This window comes from Myodes glareolus, chromosome 4 (genome assembly GCF_982192425.1).
Source record: "Myodes glareolus chromosome 4, mMyoGla1.1, whole genome shotgun sequence".
NCBI lineage: Eukaryota > Metazoa > Chordata > Mammalia > Rodentia > Cricetidae > Myodes > Myodes glareolus.
In genome coordinates this window covers 88,231,754-88,255,987 of record NC_142029.1, presented here as the reverse complement: position 1 = coordinate 88,255,987, position 24,234 = coordinate 88,231,754, and the positions used below count along the sequence as shown (strand labels likewise).

At 38.9% G+C, this 24,234-nt stretch overlaps 2 protein-coding genes across 2 annotated transcripts; both read right to left on the bottom strand.

Moving 5' to 3' along the window:
* Positions 1 to 5,665: 5,665 nt before the first annotated feature.
* LOC125409963 (olfactory receptor 8A1) lies at positions 5,666 to 6,595 on the bottom strand. Its single transcript, XM_048449151.3, has one exon. It carries the CDS (start codon positions 6,593 to 6,595, stop codon positions 5,666 to 5,668), a length of 930 nt encoding a protein of 309 aa, XP_048305108.3.
* A 14,919-nt stretch (positions 6,596 to 21,514) lies between these two features.
* Positions 21,515 to 22,444, bottom strand: LOC148122374 (olfactory receptor 8A1). Its single transcript, XM_087905080.1, has one exon. The coding sequence runs from the start codon at positions 22,442 to 22,444 to the stop codon at positions 21,515 to 21,517; it is 930 nt and encodes a 309-aa protein (XP_087761206.1).
* Positions 22,445 to 24,234: the final 1,790 nt, after the last annotated feature.

The window sequence follows — 24,234 nt, the reverse complement described above, 5'->3', positions numbered from 1 at the left end:
GCTATTCAGAAAAACACTGTTTCAAAAAATTGTGTATGTGTGTGTGTGTGTGTGTGTGTGTGTGTGTGTGTGTGTATGAGAGAGAGAGAGAGAGAGAGGGAGAGAGAAGGAGAGAGGGAGAGAGAGAAAAGAAATGTCTTCTTTTTTTACCTCTTTTGAGTAATTTTGGTTTGAAGTCTATTTTGTTAGATATTAGGCTAGTTACATCAGTTTGCTTCTTAAGGTCATTTAATTGGAAAATATTTTTTAACACCTTAATCTGAGATAATGCCTACCTTTGGTGTGGAAGTATGTTTCTTGTATGCAGTAGAAGGATTCTGTTTTCTTTTTCATTCTTTTAGTCTATGCCTTTTTATGGGTGAATTGGGTCCATTGATATTGAGGGATATCAATGACAAGTGATTTTTAATTCCTGTTATTATTTTTGTTGTTTTTGGTAGTATGTGTGTGTTTTCCCATTGTTTTTTGGTTTTGTTGGTGTGAGATTATCTATTACTTGTGTTTTTGTGGGTGTAGTCAACTTTCTTGAGTTGGAATTTTCTTTCTAGTGCTTTTAGTAAGACTGGATTTGTGGATAGATATTTAAGTTTGACTTTGTCATGAAATATCTTGTTTGTATTCATGGTGATTGCAAGATTTTCTGGGTTTAGTAGTCTGACCTGAGCATTTGTGGTCTCTTAGAGTCTGTAAGACATCAGTTTTGGCCTTTCTGGCTTTTAGGGTCTTTGGCATTGAGAAGTCAAGCATCATTCTAATTGGTCTACCTTTATATATTTCTTGTCCCTTGTCCCTTGCTGTTTTTAATAACCTCCCTTTGTTCTGTATGTTTTGTGTTTTGATTATTATGTAGTGCAGTGACTTTCTTTTCTGATGCAATTTATTTTGTGTTCTGTAACCTTCTTGTATCTTTATAGACACGTCCTTCTTTAGGTTAGAAAATTTTTCTTTAATGATTTTGTTGAATGTATTTTCTATTCCATGAACTGGGATCCTTCTTCTATTCCTATTATTCTTAGGGTTGGTCTTTTCAATAGTGTTCCAGATTTCCTGGATGTTTTGTATTATGAGTTTCTTAGATTTAACATCTTATTTGACAGATGAGTTTATTTCTCCTATTGTATTTTCAACACCTGAGATTTTTTTCTTACATTTCTTGTTTTCTGTTAGTGATGTTTGCATCTGTAGTTCTTGTTCATTTACCCAGATTTTCCATTTCCAGAATTCCCTCAGTTTGTGTTTTCTTTATTGCTTCTTTTTCAATTTTCAGGTCTTGAATAGTTCCCTTCACCTTTTTGTTTATTTTTCTTTGTTTTCTTTGCGTTCTTTATGGGATTTATTGATTTTCTCCAATTTTTGGATTGTCTTTTTCTTGATTTCTTTACAAGACTTTTTCATTTCCTTTTTAAGGATCTCTATCATATCTATAATATTGGTTTTAAGGTTGTTTTCTTGTGTTTCAGCTGAGTTGAAATGTTCAGGTCTTGCTCTCGTAGCATAGTTGGGTTTTGGTGGTGCCATATTGCCCAGGTTGTTGTTGGCTGTGTTCTTACCCTGGAGTTTAGGCATCTGATTTTGGGATGATTATAAGTCTAGGTTCTGATTTTAAGTTTGTCTTTGTTGGATGGGTGGTTTGTTTCTGCTTCCTTTTTGGTCTTCTAGTCTTTGTGACCTGGATTTCTAGTAGCTAGCATAACCTCTGATCTAGTAAGGAGCCTTTGTCCAAGCTGGGAGCTGATCTTCTGGTGGTTAGCTTGACTTTTGGTGTGACAGGGGGAATCATCTCTGTTTTTCTGACATGGTGTGGCATGTGTTGTAGTCTGCACCTATTTTTCTGATGGGTGTGGTCCATTCCTGAGCTGCTGAAGTTTGCTCCTCAGACTCATGTGGTTTGCACAGGGCAGTGAAATTCTGTCAGAGATGGGATCAGGGACCAGCAGTGGTGCTAGAGATGAGGTGGAAGGGGGAGAAGCGTGAGATGAGTCCAGTGGAAGAGAATCTGGAAATTGGTGTAGCTGGGTTGACAAGCAGGCCACTCACATTTTCTTCTGACTGGTGTGGACTGTATCTGAGTTGATAAAGTCTGCTGGAGTTGGGGGGACGGGCTGGCTGTGGGGAGGATGATGAATTTGGAGGACTGGGGTTGCCCAATGGGTCTTTGGGAAATAGAGCCCAGGAAGTGAGGCAGTCCAGCTGGTTGGGGCATCACTTGCCTACTCCTCTGTCTCCATTTTTAGTTTTCTTTTATTCCCTTTTCTCTCCTTTTTGTTTTCTACTTTTCCTAACACATGTTTTGTTTATTTTTTCATTACATCTTGCTCAATCTTTATGGTTAATGTTAATTTGCTCATAGTCTTTTCTTTAAAAATAACTTTTTATTGATTCTTTGTGAACTTCACATCATGTTCTCCAATCCCATTCATCTCCCCATCTCTTCATGTCTGCCCTTGACCCTTGCAACTCCACCTCCCCCAAGAAAACAGAAAGTAAAAAATAATAGAAAATAAAAATGAAAAGAAAATCTCACCATGGAAGCTGTAGTGTCTCACTTTTGCCTGAACAGCTTTGCTTGCAAATGCATTGCAATGAGCCATATTTGGTTTGAGGCTTCTGGTTTCTGGTACACTTCTGTTACTCCTCTCAGATATCCTATTGTTGCCCTGTGTCATTGAGATCTGGCAGCTTTGGTTCTATAAGATCAGCCCACTCACAAGTTGAACAGTTTTTAGATGGCGTAGACATTGGAGTAAGCCAACTCGAAGCCCTGGATCTGGGCCTGGGTAGTAGTTGAGTTGTTTATCCTGTCTGTTTTCCTTTGCCCATGACACTAGGGCCATCTACAGTAGCTGGCAAGGGGCAGGACTGACCAACTTTCCTGAGCTCATATCTTTAGGGTCAACTCTCCAATATCACCAGAGCCAGCTCTCTAGCACTGTCCTCCCTAGTGAGGGGTAGGGCCAGCTTTCGTGAGCTCATGCCACCAGGGTCAGTTCTACTGTGCTGTCCATGTGCAGGGCCTCTCTCTGGAGTGCTGTAGTGCAGCCAGTGAGGGGCCACCAGGATCAGTTCTATTGTGCAATCCTTGGAGATCAACATGCTCATAGTCTTTAATCATTTCCTTCTGTTTCTATTGTGTGGAGCAATTTGAGGAGTATTGTTATTAGTTCTTCTTTGAAAATCTTGTAGAATTCTGCACTAAAACCGTCTGGTCCTGGGATTTTGTTTGGTTGGGAGACTTTTGATGACTGTTTCTATTTCTTTAGCCATTATAGGTCTATTTAATTTGCTTCTCTGGTCTTAATTAATTTTAGTAAGTGTTATTTATCCAGAAAGCTGTCCATTTCTTTTAAGTTTTGCAATTTTTGTGGAGTACAGGTTTTTGAAATATGACCTAATGATTCTCTGTATTTCCTCTGTCTGTTATTATGCCCACCTTTTAATTTCTAATTTTTTTCTTTTGGATATTCACTCTCTGACTTTTGGTTAGTTTGGATATAGGTTTGTTTATTTTGTTGATTTTCTTGAAGAACCAACTCTTTGTCTTATTGATTATATGTATAGCTTTCTTTGTTTCTATTTAGTTGATTTCAGCTCTCAATTTGAGATTTTGTTATCGTCTAGTTCTCCTGGGTGAGTTTGCTTCTTTTTTGTTCTAGAGTTTTCAAATGTTCTCTTAGCTCACTGGTATGGGATTTTCTCACCTTCTTTATGTAGGTATTTACTGCTATGATCTTTCCTCTTAACACTGCTTTCATTGTGTCCCTTAAATTTGGGTATGTTGTGTGATCATTTTCAGTGAATTTTAGGACGTCTTTAGTTTCTTCCTTGACTCATCGATGCTTCAGGTGAGCATTGTTTAATTTCCATGTGTTTGTGGGCTTCTGGAATTAGTTTTGCTGTTGAATTCTAATTTTAATCCATGATATTCTAATAAGTTACCTGGGGTTATTCCAATTTTTTGGTTTCTGTTGAAGTTTGCTTTGTTACCTAGTATGTGGTCAATTTTAGAGAAGGTTCCATGAGGTTCTGAGAAGAAGGTATATTCTTTTTATTCTTTTTTTTTTTTTTTTTGGTTTTTCGAGACAGGGTTTCTCTGTGGTTTTGGAGCCCGACCTGGCACTAGCTTTTGTAGACCAGGCTGGCCTCGAACTCACCTAGATCCGCCTGCCTCTGCCTCCCGAGTGCTGGGATTAAAAGCGTGCGCCACCACCGCTCGGCGAAGGTATATTCTTTTATATTTGGATAAATTATTCTATAGATATCTGTTAAGTTTATTTGATTCATAATATCTGTTAGTTCCCATATTTCTCTGTTAATTTTCTGTGTGATATACCTGTCCAGTGGTGAGAGTGGTGTGTTGAAGTATCCCACTATTAGTGTGTGTGGTTTAATGTTTGATTTAAGAGATTTAGAAGTGTTTATTTTACATATGAGTGTGTCCTTGTGTTTGGCGCATATTTGTTCAATATTGAGATTTCCCATTGATGGATTTTTCCTATGACTAATATGAAATGTCCTTCTTTGTCTTTTTTGATTGACTTTAGTTTGAAGCCTATTTTGTTAGGTATTAGGATAGCTACATCAGCTTATTTCTAGGTCCATTTGATTGGAAAATTTCCCCAACCCTTTTCTCTGAGGCAATGCCTGTCTTTGAGGTTGATATATGTTTCTTGTATGCAGCAGAAGAATGGATTTTGTTTTTGTATCCAATCTGTTAGCCTGTGTCTTTTTATAGGCGAGTTGAGTCCATTTATATTAAGGGATATTAATGACCAGTGATTGCCAGCTCCTGTTATTTTAGTTTTTGTTGGTGGTGATGTTATTGTGTGTGTTTTTATCTTTAGATTTGCTGCCCTGAGATCATCTATTGTCTGTGTTTCTGTTGAGTAACCAACTTCCTTGGGTTGTAGTTTTCCTTCTATTTCTTTGTGCAGGGTTGGGTTTGTGGCTCTAACTAGCTCTTACATGTTACATTAACCCATATTTCTTATCTATTCTCTGCCGCAATGTGGGGCAGTTTTCAGCATGGCATATTCTTCTTGTTCTCTCTGCATCTCCTGGTAACTCCCCTGGTTTTGCCCTTCTTTCCTCCCCTGCCCTTTATTTCTTTTAAATTTCCTGCCACAAGTCCCACCTAATCTTTTGCTGTGAAGCTATTGGTCAGTCAGTGTTTTAGTAACCAATGAGAGTAATATATACCCACATACAAAAAGATTGTTCCATAGTGCATTCCATTAGTATCATGGTGGGATATGGCAGTGTGCAAGCAGACATGGTGCTGGACAAGGAGCTGAGAGTTTTATATCTTTATATGAAGATAGCATGACTTGATCTGAGATACTGGATATGGTTTAAGCATATGTGACATCTCAAAGCCCACCCTCACAGCGACACAATTCCTCCAACAAGGCCACACCAACTCCAACAAAGCAACACCTCCTAAGAGTGCTACATCCTTTGGGGACCATTTTTGTTCAAACCACCACAGACCTTAAAAATCAACAAATAGAAATCAGAGCTTTATGCAGAGAAAATAAGTAGAAGAAACACAGACTCAACCACAGGAAGAAATGAGTGTTTTGTCTTCACAGCTGGGTAGGCTTACAGAAGTTACCACACAGTTGCTTACAACCACGTGCTCTTACATGGAGAAAGACCAACATTTCCATCAAGGGAGTTTTCTCCTCAGTGTTTTGTCCAGGGCAGCCTTCACCTCTTTGTTCCTGAGGCTGTAGATCAGGGGGTTGAGCATGGGGATCACCGTGGTGTAGAACACAGAAGCTACATTCTCCTGGGCCAGGGAACTGGCTGTGGAAGGCTTTAAGTACATGAATGCTGTGGAGCCATAGAACAAGCCCACAGCTGCAAAGTGGGAGCTGCAGGTGCTGAAGGCTTTGGACCTGCCCTCCGTGGAGCTGATGCGCAGGATGCTCGACAGGATGAAAGCGTAGGAAATCAGTACTGTTAAACTTGTTGCTACAATATTGAACCCAGCTAAAAAGAAGACAGTCACCTCTACATCATAGGTACTAGAGCAGGAGAGCTTCATGAGGGGGAGGATGTCACAGAAGTAATGGCTGATGAGGTCTTCACAATAGTGTAGCTTTACCATGAGGCCTGTCTCTATTGTTGAGCCAATGAGTCCCATGGCGTAGACAAAAGCTACCAGTATGGAGCAGAGGGCAGGAGACATGATGATGTTGTAAAGCAAGGGTTGGCAGATGGCCACGTAGCGGTCATAGGCCATCACAGTGAGCATGTAACACTCAGCAATGACGAAAACAAGGAAGAAGTAGAGCTGTGTCATGCACCCGTTGTAGGAGATGAGGTTCCTTTGGGACACAAAGTTGATGAGCATTTTTGGGGTAATGACAGAGGAGTAGCAGAGATCCACGAGTGACAAGTTGCTGAGGAAGAAGTACATGGGGGTGTGAAGCTGTGCGTTGAGTCCAATCAAGGTGATCATGCCCAGGTTTCCCACCATGGTGACCGTGTAGATCCCCAGGAAGAGGAGGAGGAGGGGCAGCTGGAGCTCTGGCCTGTTAGTTAAGCCCCTGAGGATGAACTCTGTCACCATGGAGTGATTTTCTGCAGCCATCGTGTCTGGGCAGGAGTCCCTGTGGGGTGGAAGAGAAGGAGTTTGTGAGGGGCTGTCTTGTCCCCCTCAGAGCAACTGGTTTTCTGCATTTGAAAGCTGCTGAACAATCCTGATTATGTCAGATGCTTCTTCTCCACACTGTTACTCTTTGCTCTCAGAACGAACCTAGGATTTCACAAATCTTGAAACTGAGAGTTATAGGAGAGAGATCTGAATTTTTTACTGGTTTTACAATTGTCTCAGAGCTGTGGTTCTGGACCAGCATTTACCTTCTTACAAAAATTATCGTGTTTCATTTCATAGGCATTAAATCAGAAAGCTTATGTTGAAGGCCAGGAATATATTTCAACAGTTTCTCTAAGGATGTTTATGTTTCTCAACTTTGTAACTAATCAGTGGTCTTTTCATAGTTTGTAGCTGTCATATATGTAATTTCTTGTAATATATATATATATATATATATATATGTTTTTGCCTGAATGTATATATATGGGTACCATGTGCATGCAGGAGTCTGTGGAGGCCTGAAGAGGCATCGGATCCCCTGGAACTGCAGTTACAGACATTTGTGAGAGCCACATTGGTATTGGAAATGGAACTTGTGCTCTGTGCAAGAGTATTAAGTTCTCTTAACCACTGAGACATCCCTCAAACCTCATCTATGCTTTTTCTAAATATTCATTTAATGATTATATTAATATTCGAAATAGGTGCCTTATGAGAATGACCTGGCATTTGTTCCTCTCTTACTGGTTGCAGGTCAAGATCTGTATCTGAGACACAGTAATATCAGTTTAAAAGGTGATTGAGGGAATATCACGGGACAAATCACATTGAAAAATATTCATTCAAAAGTTGAGTCAGATCACTCACACACATAATCCCAACACTCAAGAGGTGGAGGCAGGGGAATTACTAGAAATTTGAGTGCAACCTGGACTATACAGTAAAACTCTGTTTCATAAGACTAATAAACAATTAAAAATCTTCCTTAAATGCTTTCTTTCTATGAAAATAGGAGTTGGCAAATAGTAGTCTCAGTGATTCACAGGCCTTGAGGTTCTTAGGCTGTGGTCCTAGGCATTTCAGTTCCCAGTGTCACCTGCTTTGTGTGTCCACCTGGAGTAGAGAGCACTGATGTCTGGGTTCTGTCAGATGTTTGGAGCACATAGCGTTATCTTCAGTAAATGCTCCACAGGCAACTTATGGGTACACTAGTTTCAGAAAGTAACGGCGTTCAAATCATGGCATCCTCATACTTCTAAAGGCAAATACTGAGATTACAGGCATGTCTGTAGGAAACATCCATCAATGTTGGTGGATACATTATTTCACAAATTCTCTCATGTTGGAAAATGTATTTCTTTTTAAAAAATTTAAAAATATAGAGATCAATGTTATAAATCCTGAAAATTCTCAGTTAAATATGTGTGAAGAAGGATTTCTGAGAAAATTGATGTTCCAGAGAGACTTGGAGTTGAACTCACTCTGCTTTCTCTGGTTTCTTCCTCTGACTCTCATGTGAAGCCTCTGACTCTCATGTGAAGCTTTGGAGTGCCTACCTGCTCTCTCAGAAATGTGTGACTTGGGCAGGTTGTTTCCTCCACGTCTCAGGATGGGCATAGAAGAGGATGTGCTAGTAGTTTGTCATTTATTCGAAAATTGAAACACTAAAAGTTACATATTATCCAAAGTTACTCAGGTCTTTTTTTTTTTTAATTGAAAGTAGATTACTTTAATTCCAGCTCTGGGGAGGTAGAGACAGGTGGATCTCTGTGAGTGCAAGGCCAGCCTGATCTACAGAGTGAGTTTCAGAACAGTCACAGAGAAACCCTGTCTTGAACCTCCGCCTGAAAAATAATCTTCTCTCATACAATACACAATCACAAGGAACACAAGAGTAAGTTAAAGTACTATGATTTCTGTTCTGTTTTGTATTTTTGAGACACTCTTGCTTTCTGCATCTTCTCTCTGTGAATCATTCATCATCTATTAAAATTAATTTATCAAATTTTGGAGCGATATGAAGGATATTGAAAAAAATTGCACTTTTAAAAAAGTGCTGTACATGCGTTGTACTTATTAAAGATTCAGATGAACAATGACAAAAAAAGAAAACTACAAAAAAGGAAAAACATCACAAATATGTGAATAGAATATGTAAAACCTGTACTACAGGATGGTATGCTAGCCAGGAACTAGGCTGGAGAAATAAACACATAAACACACAGACGAGACACAGGGACATGGGTCATCCTTGAAATAAGGATGCCAAGAACGCCAAGAATGGCAACTTTATTGTGCTTAGGGGGTAGCTTATATAAGGTTCTGGCCACGTCCCAGCTCTTGGGATCTTTCAACTGCAGACCCATCAGAACCCACTCACCTGCCATCAGGGTCTCGTGCTCAGAGCAGCTGCAAGGCTCAGGAAAACAAGTTGTTTTGCTTGGAGCAGCTGCAAGCATTTACACCGGCACAGGAAATTCAGTGTCTCGGGGGCCACAGTCCCCAGCAATAATGTAGTTTCTTATTGAGAACAAGGCATTAGTAGGAATCTTCTTGTATATTTGCAATACATGCTATGGCAATGCATTATGATAAAATATTCCTTACATTCGAAGAGATCAGAACTTTTGACTGACCTCCCAGTCAGAGTTATAACATCGTGAGGTCACTTAAGATTTAGGACTGTTTGCCTACTGTGTACTCAGCCTGCTTCTTCAATCTGCCCTTAAGAGAACACTGTAGCAATCATCCTTAGTTGCCTCCATAATCTACTTTTACAACCTAAGTTCATGCAAAGCTGAAATCTTCTATTCAAATTTTTTAGTTCATATGATATATTATGATCATGTTTTCCCCTCCCCTGCTCTTCAGGGTCCTTCCTACCTCCCTACCTGCACAGATTTTCTCTCTCTCAAAAAACAACTAACCAAAACCAAACATTAAACTGCCCAAACTTCAAAATCAAAACAAGGAAACCCCCAATAAGACAAAAAAAAAATGCTCGAACAAAATGAAATAAAGCAAAAGCTCACTGAAACCCCCATCAATATGGAGTTAGCTATAATTTTGAGTTATTCCTATTCCATGTTCCCTATGCAAGACTAATGCATATATGAATGCATGTATGTGTATGTGCTATGATAATTGTGTGCTGGAAACAGAAAAGAGGTTGAAAGCAACCTTATAAGATGCATATCCACCACAAATGTTGCACACAGCACTTGATTTTCTTGATGAAATTAATGTTTGCTGACTCTGAGATTCCATCTTGCACCTGACAGAATGGCTAAGATCAGAGATACAAGTGACAACTCATACTGGAGAGAATGTGGAGTAAGGAGAACATTCCTCCATTGCTGGTGGGAGTACAAACTTGTATAACCACTATGGAAATTAATATGTCAGTTTCTCAGAAAATTGGAAATCAATCTACCTCAAGACCTAGCTATACCATTCTTGGGCATAGACCCAAAGGAGGCTCAATCATACTGTAAGGACACTTGCTCAACTATCGTCATAGCAGATTTATTTGTAATAGCCAGAACCTGGAAACAACCTAGATGCTCCTCTACCAAGGAATAGATAAAAGAAACGTGGTACATTTACACAACAGAGTATTACTCAGCTGTTAAAAAACAATGATATAAAAAGATTTGCAGGCCAGTGGATGGAACTAGAAAAGATCGTCCTGAGCGAGGTAACCCAGACCCAGAGAGACAAACACGGTATGTACTCAGTTATAAGTGAATATTAGCTGTAAAGTAAAGGATAAACTACATTACAATTCACAAACTCAGACAACCTAGGTAAGAAGGAGGTCTCCCTTGGAAGGGGAAATATAATAGATTTTGTGGGTAGACTGGGGGCAGGTGGGGATGGGAACAGGAGGGATCAGGTTGGGGATAGACAGGGACAGTGCTGAGAGAGATGACTAGAAAAGAGGGGCATTTCAGGGTGAGGTAAAACCTGGTACAAGGGAAACTCCCAGGAATCTACAAGGATGACTCCAACTAAGACTCCTAGCAATAGTGGATAAGTAGCCTGAACTGGCTATCTCCTGCGACCAGGCAAGATTTCCAGTGGAGGGATTGGGTAACAAACCTAGCCACATAATCTTAACCTAAAGTCTGTCCTGCCTACAGGATGTGATGAGATTGGTGTCTAGCCCAGTTGACACCAGAGAAATTTTATCTTGCAACTGATAGGAATAGGCAGAGAGCAACAGTCAAACATTAGGTGGAGCTTGGGAAAATTCTACAGAAGAGGAGGAGGAGGGATTGTAGGAGCTAGAGCGGTCAAGGACACTATAGGAAAACCCACACAATCAACTAACCTGGGTTCAAGGGGCTCACAGAGACTGAACCAACAACCAGGGAGCCTGCATGAGTCTAAGCTAGCCCCTCTACATATAAGTTACAGTTGTGTAGCTTGATCATCTTTGGGACTCCTAACAATGGGAGCAAGAGTTGTCTCTGACTCTTTTTACTGAGTTTTCGGATCGTATTCCTCATACTGGGTCTCCTTGCCCAGCCTTAAAAAATGGGGAGAAGCTTAGTCTTATTACAACTTGATACTCCATGTTTTATTGCTATCCATGGGAGACCTGCCCTTTCCTGAACAGAAATGGAGGAGGAGAGGATGGGGTGAGCAGAGGGGAGGTGTGGGAGACGGAGAGGAGGAGGGGAAACTGTGAATTGTTGAGTAAATAAATAAAAATTAAATGAATAAATAAATACACGATGTTTGCTCTTTGGGTCTGTTGCAGTCAGAAAGGCAACCCCTTATAAAACTCTGCTAAAGATTTTTTAAAGTATCTCTCATTCCTTCCCTATGTGATACTTTCTGTGTTGTTCAATAAAAGAGAGAGCAAAGCCCTTTGTTAGTGACAGAACACAGACACAGACGTAGATGCAGACTTGAGGGACAGTTTCACTGACAGTGGTGTGGGAGAATTATCTGTAGTCTGTCAATCATGTATTTTAATAAAACGCTGATTGGCCAGGCAGGAAGAATAGATGGGTCAACCAGACAGAAAATGGAGGCAGGACAATGAAAATAAAAAAAGGCTAGGGAGGAAAAAACTTCCTCAACGACTCCTGCACAGACCACCAAAGAGACAACATATAACTTGCCCAGCTAAAAAAGGTACAGAACCATTATGACTAACATAGATAAAAATAATGGGTTAATATAAATTATAAAAGTTAACAAAAAGACTGACCTAATGGGCCAATCAATTTATAATCTTATAAAATCTTATGATTAATTTTCTCTTTGGGATTTGCCGGCTATGGGATATCGGACGGTATAAAAACCCCAACAAGCCGGCCCCTCATGTTACATGACAGTCTTCAGGCAGGCATAGATTCAGACTCACAGAACAGACAGATGGTGGAAGACACAGGGAGAGCAAGGCATCTCAGTCTGGGCTCCCTCCCTTTTGGTTAAATGACACCAAGGGGAAGTACTTTGGTTTCTTTCCTTAATTTGACACCAATGCATTATTAGTGACTTCAAGTTTATTATTAAGGTGTCAGATCTATGCAATATATGTCTAGAATAAAATAATTTGTAAATCTTTGTATAGGATTTAAAAATTGTTTGATTCTTTTAATCTTGCATTTTTTTCAGGTGTTAAGAACAAGTCTTTAAGCCTTTAGGTTGTGGTTTGAAGGCAAGAAAATCTCTGCTGCTAAGTAAGCTTTTTGTTTGTTTGTTTGTTTGTTTTTGAGACAGGGTTTCTCTGTGTAGCCCTGGCTGTCCTGGAACTTGCTCTGTAGACCTGGCTGGCCTCAGTCCCACAGAGATCTGCCTTCCAAATGATGAGATTAAAGGCGTGCACCACCACTGCCCAGCCTAAATGAGCTTTCTATGTTAAATTGTTACTGGTAGTAAATTTAACTTTATGTTAATAAATGTTGGAAGCATCTATGATCTCTTAAATATTTTATTTATTATTAACTATAAAGTATTTTCTATATACAAATAACTAAGAAAATCCTACATAGCCCCTTTGAATCAACACCCTGATTCTAGAAGCAATATGAAATATAGAAAATCTACCAAGGACAACCATTCTCCCAGATTAGGTTGTATTGATGTATGACAGACAGAGTGGACATCATTCTCTGAGTGCTATGAACATGAGAAAACCCCTAAATGGGAGCGTCTACACAGCCGGCATTAAAATATCACTTCTGTAGTCTTCTAATGATATAAAGATAGAACCACATCACATATGTTTCCTGCGAGTTATACTCCTATGACCTCTATATTTACCAAGCCTGTAGAGGCTCAGGATTGTCATCAATGAGAACACAGCACACACAGACTAAGACACTTGGAGAAGAAGGAAAACAAGCATACAATCAGAAACATACTGCATAAAAAAGATGAGATTATTGAAGAAAAAATTTTCTTTAACAATTATACAAGTGTGAAATAAATACCTTGTGGAAGGGAAGTGACAATCAGCTCCCCTGGAAACTTTGAGGGATGCCTTGATCTCAACAATTAACAAACGCTGAAAACAGATAGTATCTGTGAATTTAGGTCTAGTGCTAAATTTACCCAAAAGGCCTGGCACTGTTACAAAAAAGAAGTCAACATGACTGGGGAGCTGGGGTCCTGTCTACATAGGTGTGTACAGAAAAATCTCCTGGGAGGAGGCACATAGGGACCACTGTCCTCTCTAAAGGAACAATTAGTCTTGGCTGGTACCTGCTCTGTGCATTGTGCTCCCTGCTCCTTTGTGTTAATTTCCCTCTCTGAGGTAGAGGAATCTTGACGGAAAGCTAGAATGAAATTTGAGGATTGGAATAGTTAAGTACCAAAAGCTATTTCACTGCTGTGATTATCACTACCATTATCACTGCCACCATCATCACGGTGTTCCCAGATACCTCATGTCACTGCTGCCAACATCACCTCACATCACCCTGCCATGATGTTTTTTGCCTGTCACTACTAATTCATCATACTTGTTGTGGCACTGGCTAGTTTTGACATAATTACCTTAAAGGGTTTTGAAAACAAACTCAAAAGATTTTACTGAAACAAACTGGGTACTTTTAGTAAAAGAATGCTACACTTGTAATGGTCAATCCTCCCTTGCTTGCTGATATCAGCAGAATTTGTTTTAGTTCTCAGAACTTGTGTTGGGTAGTTCATAACTACCTGTAATTCCAGCTTCAGGGTATCTGATACCCTTTTCTGAACTCTGTTGATGCCTGAACTCACATGTGCCATACTACACACACACACACACACACACATACACACACAAACAAACAAAAATAACCTTCTCTATCCAACACTGGCTTTCCCCACATTGTTTAGCATGGCTACAGATAATCTACAATCATCACCAAGTAAATACGTCAGTTCAAAACTCTGCAACATGAATATCTTCATAGATCTCATGATGCCATATATATTTCTATTTTTGTTGACAATTAATATTAACCATCCACCTCTTATTGACCTGACACCGAAGCACACCACTTTCAATGCATAATTTTCTACCGTTTTTCTTTTATAGGCTCTTGATAACATTATAATGTAAAACATACAGTCTAGTATGAAAAGTCCCTATAGCTACTAAAAGTTTCAATAGTTTAAAGGTTAAAATTTCCTCTTAGCACTGCTTTCATAGGGAAGCTACAGGTTACAGCAGATTTGTGAACTCAGCCAAGCACAGTGGTGGCAGGGCCTAGCTGCTACAAAGAAGACATGTTTTAGACAATACTCATGTGTATGGGCAAAAAACCTCCAGGGCTGTATTTGTGACTAATTGTCTAACAGGTTATTTTAGCTTCTGTTCGTGGAAAGTGTAAAACATTCCAACAAAGGGTTTTACTGTAGACCTCTTTTCACCCATGCTGTTGATTGCTAGATGTAATAGTCTGAACATGACACTGAATAAATGTCTTTTTTTCTTAAAAAAAAAGGTTAAAAAATTTTAATGTGCGCTCCCATAAAATAAAGAAAATTACATACCAACATATAATGGCACAGAGGAAACATTCCTATTCCAAAATGAAAGAATCAGAGTACAGAAAGCAGTTGTTGTGACTAAAACTAAACCAAAATTCTAAAGGAAAACACCATCCCATATCTAGCATTGTGATGGGATCAGCTGAGTGCCAAAATGCATAGTCAACCCCAGTCCTTCAGCCCTGCCCCCTGCAGCAAGCAAACCCTCTCATTTATGTAAACTGTATTCTTTCAGTCTTCTTTGATGAATGTTCCATGATCCTTGCACCTGTAATACCCCACATTTTTCTACTTCTCATCTGTCTTTATCTTCACTGCTTCAAGTAGTGGCCTGCAGGGACTTCAACGATGCCAAATTTTCAGTTGCTTTCCATGGCACCTCCAATCTTGCATCTTTCATGCCTTCAAAACCACTCTCATGTGGATGCGACTGCTAATTCTGTCTGAAAACTTGAGGTGTAGCTTGTAGTCTTTGGAGCACACTTTATCCATTTTGTGTGCTTATCGAAGGGAAATAATTTTCCCAGGCAGTTACATTTGAGAAATAGTGAAACCATTAATTGGAGGGTTTCTTCCTTTAGATGAATTTGGATTTCCAAACATGGAGCCTCTGCAAGGTGGAATTTTGACCTAGACACTTCTTATTGTTTCAGTGCAACGAAAGAGGTTTCTCTTAGTGGTGTCTACAACAGTTAGCGCCACTTTCTCACTAACAGTCTGAATGCTCTCCTGTTTTTAAATTTCTTCTGCAAACAAATTATAATGACAATTTAAAATAAAATAATAACAATTCAAAAACAAAATACAATAGACATTGTATTAAACTTTAATCTCATTAGGTTTCTCGAGATATAGGCAATATGAAACCAGATTCTTGACCAAAATATTACACTAATGACCCCAAACCCTTTCTGATAGAATTCTTTTTTTAAAAAAATATTTATTTATTTATTATGTATATAATATTCTGTCTGTGTGTATGCCTGAAGGCCAGAAGAGGGCACCAGACCTCATTACAGATGGTGGTGAGTCAGGGAATGTGGTTGCTGGGAAATGTACTCAGGACCTTTGGAAGAGCAGGCAATGCTCTTAACTGCTGAGCCATCTCTCCAGCCCCTCTGATAGAATTCTTATTCTATTCTGAAGACTCATGAGCCAGGTTGTCATTGCCTTGGTTTCTCTCAGCATCCTTCCAATTAGTGGCCTGTTAACCCTGGCTTCCAGTTCTCAAGGATCTTTCTAATTCTAAGCTGCAATTTTTTTTTCTGCCACAGAACAGTTTCAATGCCTGAGATGTACATGCTCAGGTTTATCCCAGCAGCAGGTTCACATCTAAGTACCACAGTTTGGTCTTAGTTCATTTTTATTGCCATGATAAAATACTCTGACCAAAGCAACTCAAAGGAGAAAGGGCTCATTCAGTTTCGCAGTGGAAAGGACAGAGTCCATCATGATGGAAGATATCAGGAAATTGAAACAAATGGTCGTATTGCTTTCCTAATTGGAAAGCAGAGAGTGAGAAACAATGGCTGCTTTTCAGTACTATTTGTTCATTGATACAAATCCAGAATCCTAGTCAGACAATGGAGCCATCCACTGTGGTTAGGTCCTCCCATCTCTATTAATGTAACAAAGATCACCCCTCACAGCCATGCCCTGAGGCCCGTCTCCAGGTGATTATAAATTCTATGAAGTTGAACATTATCACAATAGCATCACAAATTTTCAAAATTAGAAATCACACAATGTCTATTTTCAGCACATGGTTAAACTAGAAATCAATAACAGAACGGTAATTGGAAAACTAAGCACATGTTGAGATTAAAAAACATTTCTGTAAAATATGAATAAAAGAAAAATACCCCAACATTTAAAAATAGCTTGAACTAAATGAAATTTTAAAAGGTTAAGAAATTGTAAGATTCATTAAAAATGCTTAGAGGGCCTGATGGTAGTGGCACACACCTTTAATTCAGGACCTGGGAGGCAGACACAGGCATATCTCTGAGTTCGAGGCCAGCCTGGTCTACTGAGTGAATTCCAGGACAACTAAGACTATACAGAGAAATCCTATCTTGAAAAATCCATAACAAAACAAAACAAAAAATGCTTGGAGGAAAACATAGTATTAAATACAAATATTAGAAAAGGAGAAAGACTAGAAAATAATTACCTAAGTTTCTATCTTTGGAAGCTAGGAAAAGAAGAGTGGATTTATAAATTAAAAGTAAACAGAATAAGAGAAACAACCAATTTGATTCAGTTCCACCTGTTTCTAGCACAAAAGAAGAAAGATGGAAGCAAGGGCACAACGGACTGTGTTTCAGACACGCCACAAAGGTACTTGTAGAATCTTTTAAGTGAGGATCAAAAAGACGTTAATAAATGGAAAGACAGAACTAGGGGTGAAGAGACAGAAATGCAAGCTGGGAAATTACCAGAACAGAGGCTGTCATGAAAAGAAAGCAAATAAAAAGGATACAAATAGGAAAAGGAAAAGTCAAATGATTCCTACTTGTAGCTGATATTATACATAAAAGATCCAAAAATTCCATCAGAAAATTTTTGGAAATGATCTACATTTTTAAGAAAGTGGTAGACACATGGGGGCTGGAGAAATGACTCAGAGGTTAAGAGCACTGACTGCTCTTCCAAAGGTCCTGAGTTCAATTCCTGGTAACCACATGGCTCACAACCATCTGTAATGAGATCTGGTGCCCTCTTCTGGTCTGCAGGCAGACATGCAGGCAGAGCACTGAAAATACTGTATGCATAATAAATAAATCTTTAAAAAAAAGAAAGTGGTAGACACAAAATCAAAACTCATAAGGATCAGAAGTCTTTCTCTATACTGATAACATGCTGAGAAAGATATTACAGAAATTCTCCCATTCACAATAACCTCCAAGTATTAAAATACCTAGGAATAGGCCTAACTAAGGAGGTGAAAGACTTTGTATCTCTGAAGAAAGAGATTAATGAAGAAGAGAACTTGGGAAAGACCTGCCACACTCATGAATTGGTAGTAACCAATTAGTAACCAAATAGCAAAAGTAACCTAAAATTCACATGGAACCATAAGAGACCAAGGATAGCCAAAGAAATCCTGAGCAGGAACAATAGTGCTAAAGGGACTAGATGAGGTTTCAAGGTGTGTTACAGAGCTATAGTAATAAAAACAGCATAGTACTGGCAACAAAACTAAACAAAATAAGACAGCAAGTCAACAGATGTTCCAGCTAGTGAAACAGACTAGAAAATTCAAACATGGCTATAGCTATAAGATATCTGAAAGATGTCAAAAATATACATTAGAGCAAAGATAGGCTCTTCGGCAAATGGTACTGAGAGAACTGGATGTCCACATGTAGAAGAATAAAACTAGTTCTTTGTTTATCATCCTGTACAAGAATTCTAAATGGGTCAAACACTTCAATGTGAAACCTTAAATGCCGAAACTGCTCCAAGAGTACATAGGCACTGCCCTATAAGATAGAGGTATAGGAAAAAACTTTCTGTGTAGTACTCCACTTGCTCAGACATGAAGGCCAACAAATGCCTAGCCCCTTCCCCCAATGGGCCATAGATTTGAACAGATACATCTCAAAAGAAGTAGCAAAGATGGCTGAGAAATAGGTAGAAAAGTGTTTAACTTCCTTAGCAATCCTGGAAATGCAAACAAAAAGTACTTGGACATTTTGTCTTACTTCTATCAGAACGGTTAGGATCAAGAAAACAAATGAAATAAGTGCTATCCAGGATTAAGAGAAAGTCGAAACCTTAGTGATGGTTGTTAGGGTTGTAAACTGGGGAAATTCCTATGACAACCAATGTGAAGAATTTTCAAAGGTCAAACTGGATCTACCATGTGACCTAACTTTATTCCTCCTTGGCATATGGTCAAAGGACTGGACATATTACTCTACAGGTAGTTGCCTGACTATATTTATTGCCACCATCCTCTTAATATCTAGGGAATGGAAACAAACACAATGAACCTTCAACTAATAGACAAATAATGAAAATGTAGAACATATATGCAACAGAAAACTATTTAACTGTAAAGAAGAAAATCATGAAATTTTTAGGTCAATGAATGGAGCCAGAAAATACCATACTGAGATAATACACACCCAGAAGAACAAACATCCAGTGTTCTCTCTTATTTGTGGATCTCAGCTCTGAATCTTTTTTTAAAAACCTGATAACATAATCAATTTATTTATTATTCAAAAAGAAAAGAGAAAATTTAGAACATATCTGCAAAACTATCTGTAAAAATTATAGAAAGTGCCTGTCTATTTTGCAATCAGCACATACATAACTTTCAGAGCTCAATTAAAGGGAATAACAGGGATATTTTTGAGGCATCTTCAAGAGAAGTGATCTTCAATATATTTTGTAATATAAAAATATGAATAAGCATCACCGAATTTAAGACAATATGGAAACAGTGAGCACTAGATAAACTTAAATTTTAGCCAGAAGCCTCAGACCAGACCAATGACTCATTGCAATGAACTCATTGAAAGTAAAGGTGAGAGGATTTAAGGGTGTGACTCCCCGGGCTACATCACAGTTCCCACAATGAGATTCTTCTCCTTTGTTTTTATTTTGCTTTGTTTTTTGTTTTTTTTTCTTTTAATTTTTTTGTTTTGTGGGGGAGATTGCAAGGACAGAGGGCATAAATAGGGGAGAGGGATGAGGAGATGGGTGGGATAGGGACGCATCATGTGAAATTTACAAAGAATCAAGAAAAGTTAAAAAGTGAAATAAACATTATAGAGATCTGAAATGCAACATCTGCATAAGAGAGTAGCTCTGAATCTTTAGATTTGAGTATACACTCTGAAATAACTGCAGAAGCGGGAAAAAAAACAGGGTAGAGGAGGGTCTTTAACTAAGGAAAGCGAGGGAGAATGACACAGAGGGAGAGAGAGGAAACAGGTCTGAAGAACATTAGGAGGGTTGAATAAGCCACAGGAAAATATTATTTCATAAGCATAATATTTCACAGGGGGTGATAATTCTCCTCCTAAGAACCACATTTTCTGTATTTAATGCAAAGATAAACACATCCTTGAACCGACTTCATACCCTCAGTCATGAGAGAAGAGCAAAAGGAGAAAAGGAGTAATATGTTTGATAAGCTGAGTACAGTACTACTTTTGAACATGACAAAATGAATGAATATAGTCCAATAAAAATCCATACTGCAAACCTGTAAACATAGATATGCACTTGTATGTTTTGAAGCAATTCACATGGGATTCCTGTAGGCATGTGGTGAAGAAGAGCCTTAGGATCTCAACATCACACACCTTATTTTCCTAAATCAATTTGAAATCTTGAAAATTCTAATATTCCTTTAATTTTTCTAGAGCAAGGATGCCAGACTATGCATTCTGACCATACGGAGTTGCCTCAGCAGAAATATTTGTGAGAGAAACTAAACAGTTATAGCACAAGAGCATAAAAGTTCTGTGTTGGGACTGTGTCCCAGTCTCTCTCTGTTAGAGGTAGCTTCATAAATATCTTCAAAATAAAATTATCTTCAAATACTACATATTCAAGAAAATCCATCCGATTTGTTAAGTAATTTGCTATTACATCACTATCAAATTGATCATTTCCAATGAAAGAAAAATGCATTTATATTTTTAATAAATTAACTAAAGACATGGTTAATGAGAAAGAATTTATTGTCTCTCCATGGAAGGTGTTGTGTTTAATGTGAGGGTACTGTTGTTGATGGGGGTGGTTCTAAGTAGTATGGAGTTAATTCTATAAATAAGAAAAGTTTAAAAGTGAAAAGTCAAATAAGGGAATGAGCAGTCTAGCTCTGATGACAAAGACCTTCCTTGCCATAGAAACCATGGACATTCTAGCAAGATGTTAAATCTTTCACAGACTTTTTCTGCAAGACTTTATTTTGGTAAGTAGGTTAAACTAAATTGCAGCATGTTATTGTGGAAATAGCCAATTCTACAAATTTGAATCTGGTTGTATTGGCTTGTATGGAACACCGAGTTCTCTTTTTCTGGTATTGTCCGATTTGTAGATTAGCAATAATTAAACTGAATTTAAGTAAATTGTGAAACTGATTAAGTCAAGCAAATTCAGTGCCTCACTCCCTCTAGGCCTGTGCTCTAACTTGGAATTATAGTTTTGCTTCTACCTTTTCTTTTTGGCTTTAAGATTTCTCATTTTGAAGAAGCAGAGATGTTCTCCTGCCTTTAGTTATAGTTAGAGGATATCAATAGCAGTAGAAATTGCATCTTAGGTAGGGGAAAGGTCATGACAAAATGAGTAAAAAGCTACTTTATTTCACTGTCTGTTGACTTATATTCTATTTGGGCTAAAGAAGGTGAAGCTGAGTTTCCCAGAATCACTTGCATCTATTAATCTAGAAGTAAATTAGATTCCAAGAACTGAATGAACTTGTGTGAGATTTTCTGGTGTGTTACCCATGCTCTAGTGGATAGCCACACACTAAGGTGGACATGGGCAACGTTAATTTGGCTCAGTTGGTTACTAAAAAAAAACAAGACATCAAAGTGGGAGGTACATATATTGGGGGTGATAGGATGGAGTAGGAGAAAGGAGAGGGAATGGGCATGATCAATATACATTATATACATACATGAAAATATCAGAGAATAAAAATTTCTAAATTTCTTACCATTGGCCTCCTATAGAGAAGATAGATCCCAATTATAAGAGAAATGACCTTAAAATTGAAGGTTAGAGTAGAAACAATAGAAGAGAAGATGAGAATTGAGAAAAAAGAGATGAAGCATGTACCCAATCATGGAGAGACGTGTTTCTTTCCTGTCCACAGTTGGGTAGTCTTGCTGAGTGCATTTTCCAGGTGTTTGCAACCACGTACTCTTACACGGAGAAAGACCAACATTTCCATCAAGGGAGTTTTCTCCTCAGTGTTTTGTCCAGGGCAGCCTTCACCTCTTTGTTCCTGAGGCTGTAGATCAGGGGGTTGAGCATGGGGATCACCGTGGTGTAGAACACAGAAGCTACATTCTCCTGGGCCAGGGAACTGGCTGTGGAAGGCTTTAAGTACATGAATGCTGTGGAGCCATAGAACAAGCCCACAGCTGCAAAGTGGGAGCTGCAGGTGCTGAAGGCTTTGGACCTGCCCTCCGTGGAGTTGATGCGCAGGATGCTCGACAGGATGAAAGCATAGGAAATCAGTACTGTTAAACTTGTGACTACAATATCAAACCCAGCTAAAAAGAAGACAGCCATCTCTACATCATAGGTACTAGAGCAGGAGAGCTTCATGAGGGGGAGGATGTCACAGAAGTAATGGCTGATGAGGTCTTCACAATAGTGTAGCTTTAACATGAGGCCTGTCTCTATTGTTGAGCCAATGAGTCCTACGGCGTAGACAAAAGCTACCAGCATGGAGCAGAGGGCAGGGGACATGATGATGTTGTAAAGCAAGGGTTGGCAGATGGCCACGTAGCGGTCATAGGCCATCACAGTGAACATGTAACACTCAGCAATGACGAAAACAAGGAAGAAGTAGAGCTGTGTCATGCACCCGTCGTAGGAGATGAGGTTCCTTTGGGACACAAAGTTGATGAGCATTTTTGGGGTAATGACAGAGGAGTAGCAGAGATCCACGAGTGACAAGTTGCTGAGGAAGAAGTACATGGGGGTGTGAAGCTGTGCGTTGAGTCCAATCAAGGTGATCATGCCCAGGTTTCCCACCATGGTGACCGTGTAGATCCCCAGGAAGAGGAGGAGGAGGGGCAGCTGGAGCTCTGGCCTGTTAGTTAAGCCCCTGAGGATGAACTCTGTCACCATGGAGTGATTTTCTGCAGCCATCGTGTCTGGGCAGGAGTCCTGTGGGATGGAAGAGAAGGAGCTTGTGAGGGACTGTCCTTGCCTTGTTTGGAGCAGCTGGTTTCCTGCATTTGACACTTGCTAGACTGTCCTGGTTATGGCCGATGTGTCTTCTCCACATCCTGCTTCTTGATGACAGCAGGACCAGTCCCTAGGGTTTCAGAGGTCTTGAAGTTTAGTACAAGGAAACGTTCTGTACTTCTAAATCTGTCCTGCCATATTTGATGAGCAGTTGAATGTGTTGTAGAGTCAGCAAATGCTTCCTACTTAATTCAATTATTGTTATTTTTAGACCATAATACTAAAACACTGCACTATTTATCACTAAAGTCAAATTAAGTATATTATATATACACAATACGTATGTAACATTGAGCTATTTATCTCTAATATCAAATTATGTATATTATATATACACCTAGACATATATTTGTCTTTAAGAAGTATGGGTTATTATTGGAAGTTATGATACATAATGAATTAATCCTCATTTTTAAGTTGTCTTTTTCATTTTCTTTCTTTTTTTTCTTTTAACTATGTACATTTATGTAGTTCAGGTTATCCTTGAACTTGTGATGTCTGATCCTCTTCTTCCCGCTTGTTGGGATTACAGGCATGTGCTGTTCTACCCAGCATGGGATACATTTTTTTATGTCAGAACACAAATATCACTGTGGTCATTGTTTCTGATACAGTTATTAATTATTGATTGACACCTCTGCAGTACTCTGTATTTGCTTATTCTTTCAAAAGCCAATTTTAGTATTAGTTTTTTTAAAAGGAATTTTCTCTTTAGTATGTGTGGTATATGTTCCTGTGTGTGTGTGTGTGTGTGTGTGTGTGTGCGCACACACACACACACATGTAGAGGCCAGAGAAAAGGGCATTGTTTTTTTTCTTTCTCTCGCTCAACCCAAGTTTTTATTTTTATTTTTTAATTAATTAATTTATCTTTTTATTCAAAGAACTTTCACTTCCTCCCCTCCTCCCATTCCCCTCCCACTCCCCCACTCCCCCTCCACCCTCCTCCTCCCTCCTTAAGAGAGGACAAGGAACCCTGCCCTGTGTCAACCCAAGTTTTTGACATAGGGTGTTTAACTGGACCTCAAGCTCAGGTTGACCAAACAGCCTGTGAGGTCCTGTGATCCCTTTGTCTCCACAATCATCATTGGGCTTACAGATATGTACCCATGGTTGGCTTTTATGTGGATATTATGGATTCAAACTCAGGCCTAATTGCTTGCCCAATAAATGCTCTTTCCCACTGAGCTCTATATCTCTAATCACGTAACTCTTAAAGGTATTGGGTGTGGAAATATGTGGGGTAAAAAAAGAATTTGCATTCTTATTACACAGTGAGAAAACTTTACTGCCAGAGCAGTTGTGTTTCATGAGTGAGTCTTGTGCTGAGTGACTGTACCAAGATCCACTAGTATTTGCTGACTCACCTTTAGAGGCTTTCTCTTTGTCACGAGTCTCTTTCCTTTCCCTTCACTTTAAGACTTATAAATCACACAGTTATATGCCAAGAAATGTATGCTGTTAGTATGTGCTAGCAAAGGAAAAAGACCAATGCTATGATTTTGTAGTTATAGTTTAATAACATAAAGTACTAACTGTTCAGTATGTTACTCATGATACAATAATAAAAATCAAACTGGTCCAAAAACAGATCGTAAAATACTTTGTCTCCACTAAACTTTCGGTGTAGATATTCTGTGAGTATCATTTTCTTGTTAATTGGTAAAATAAATATATTTTGATTTTGATTG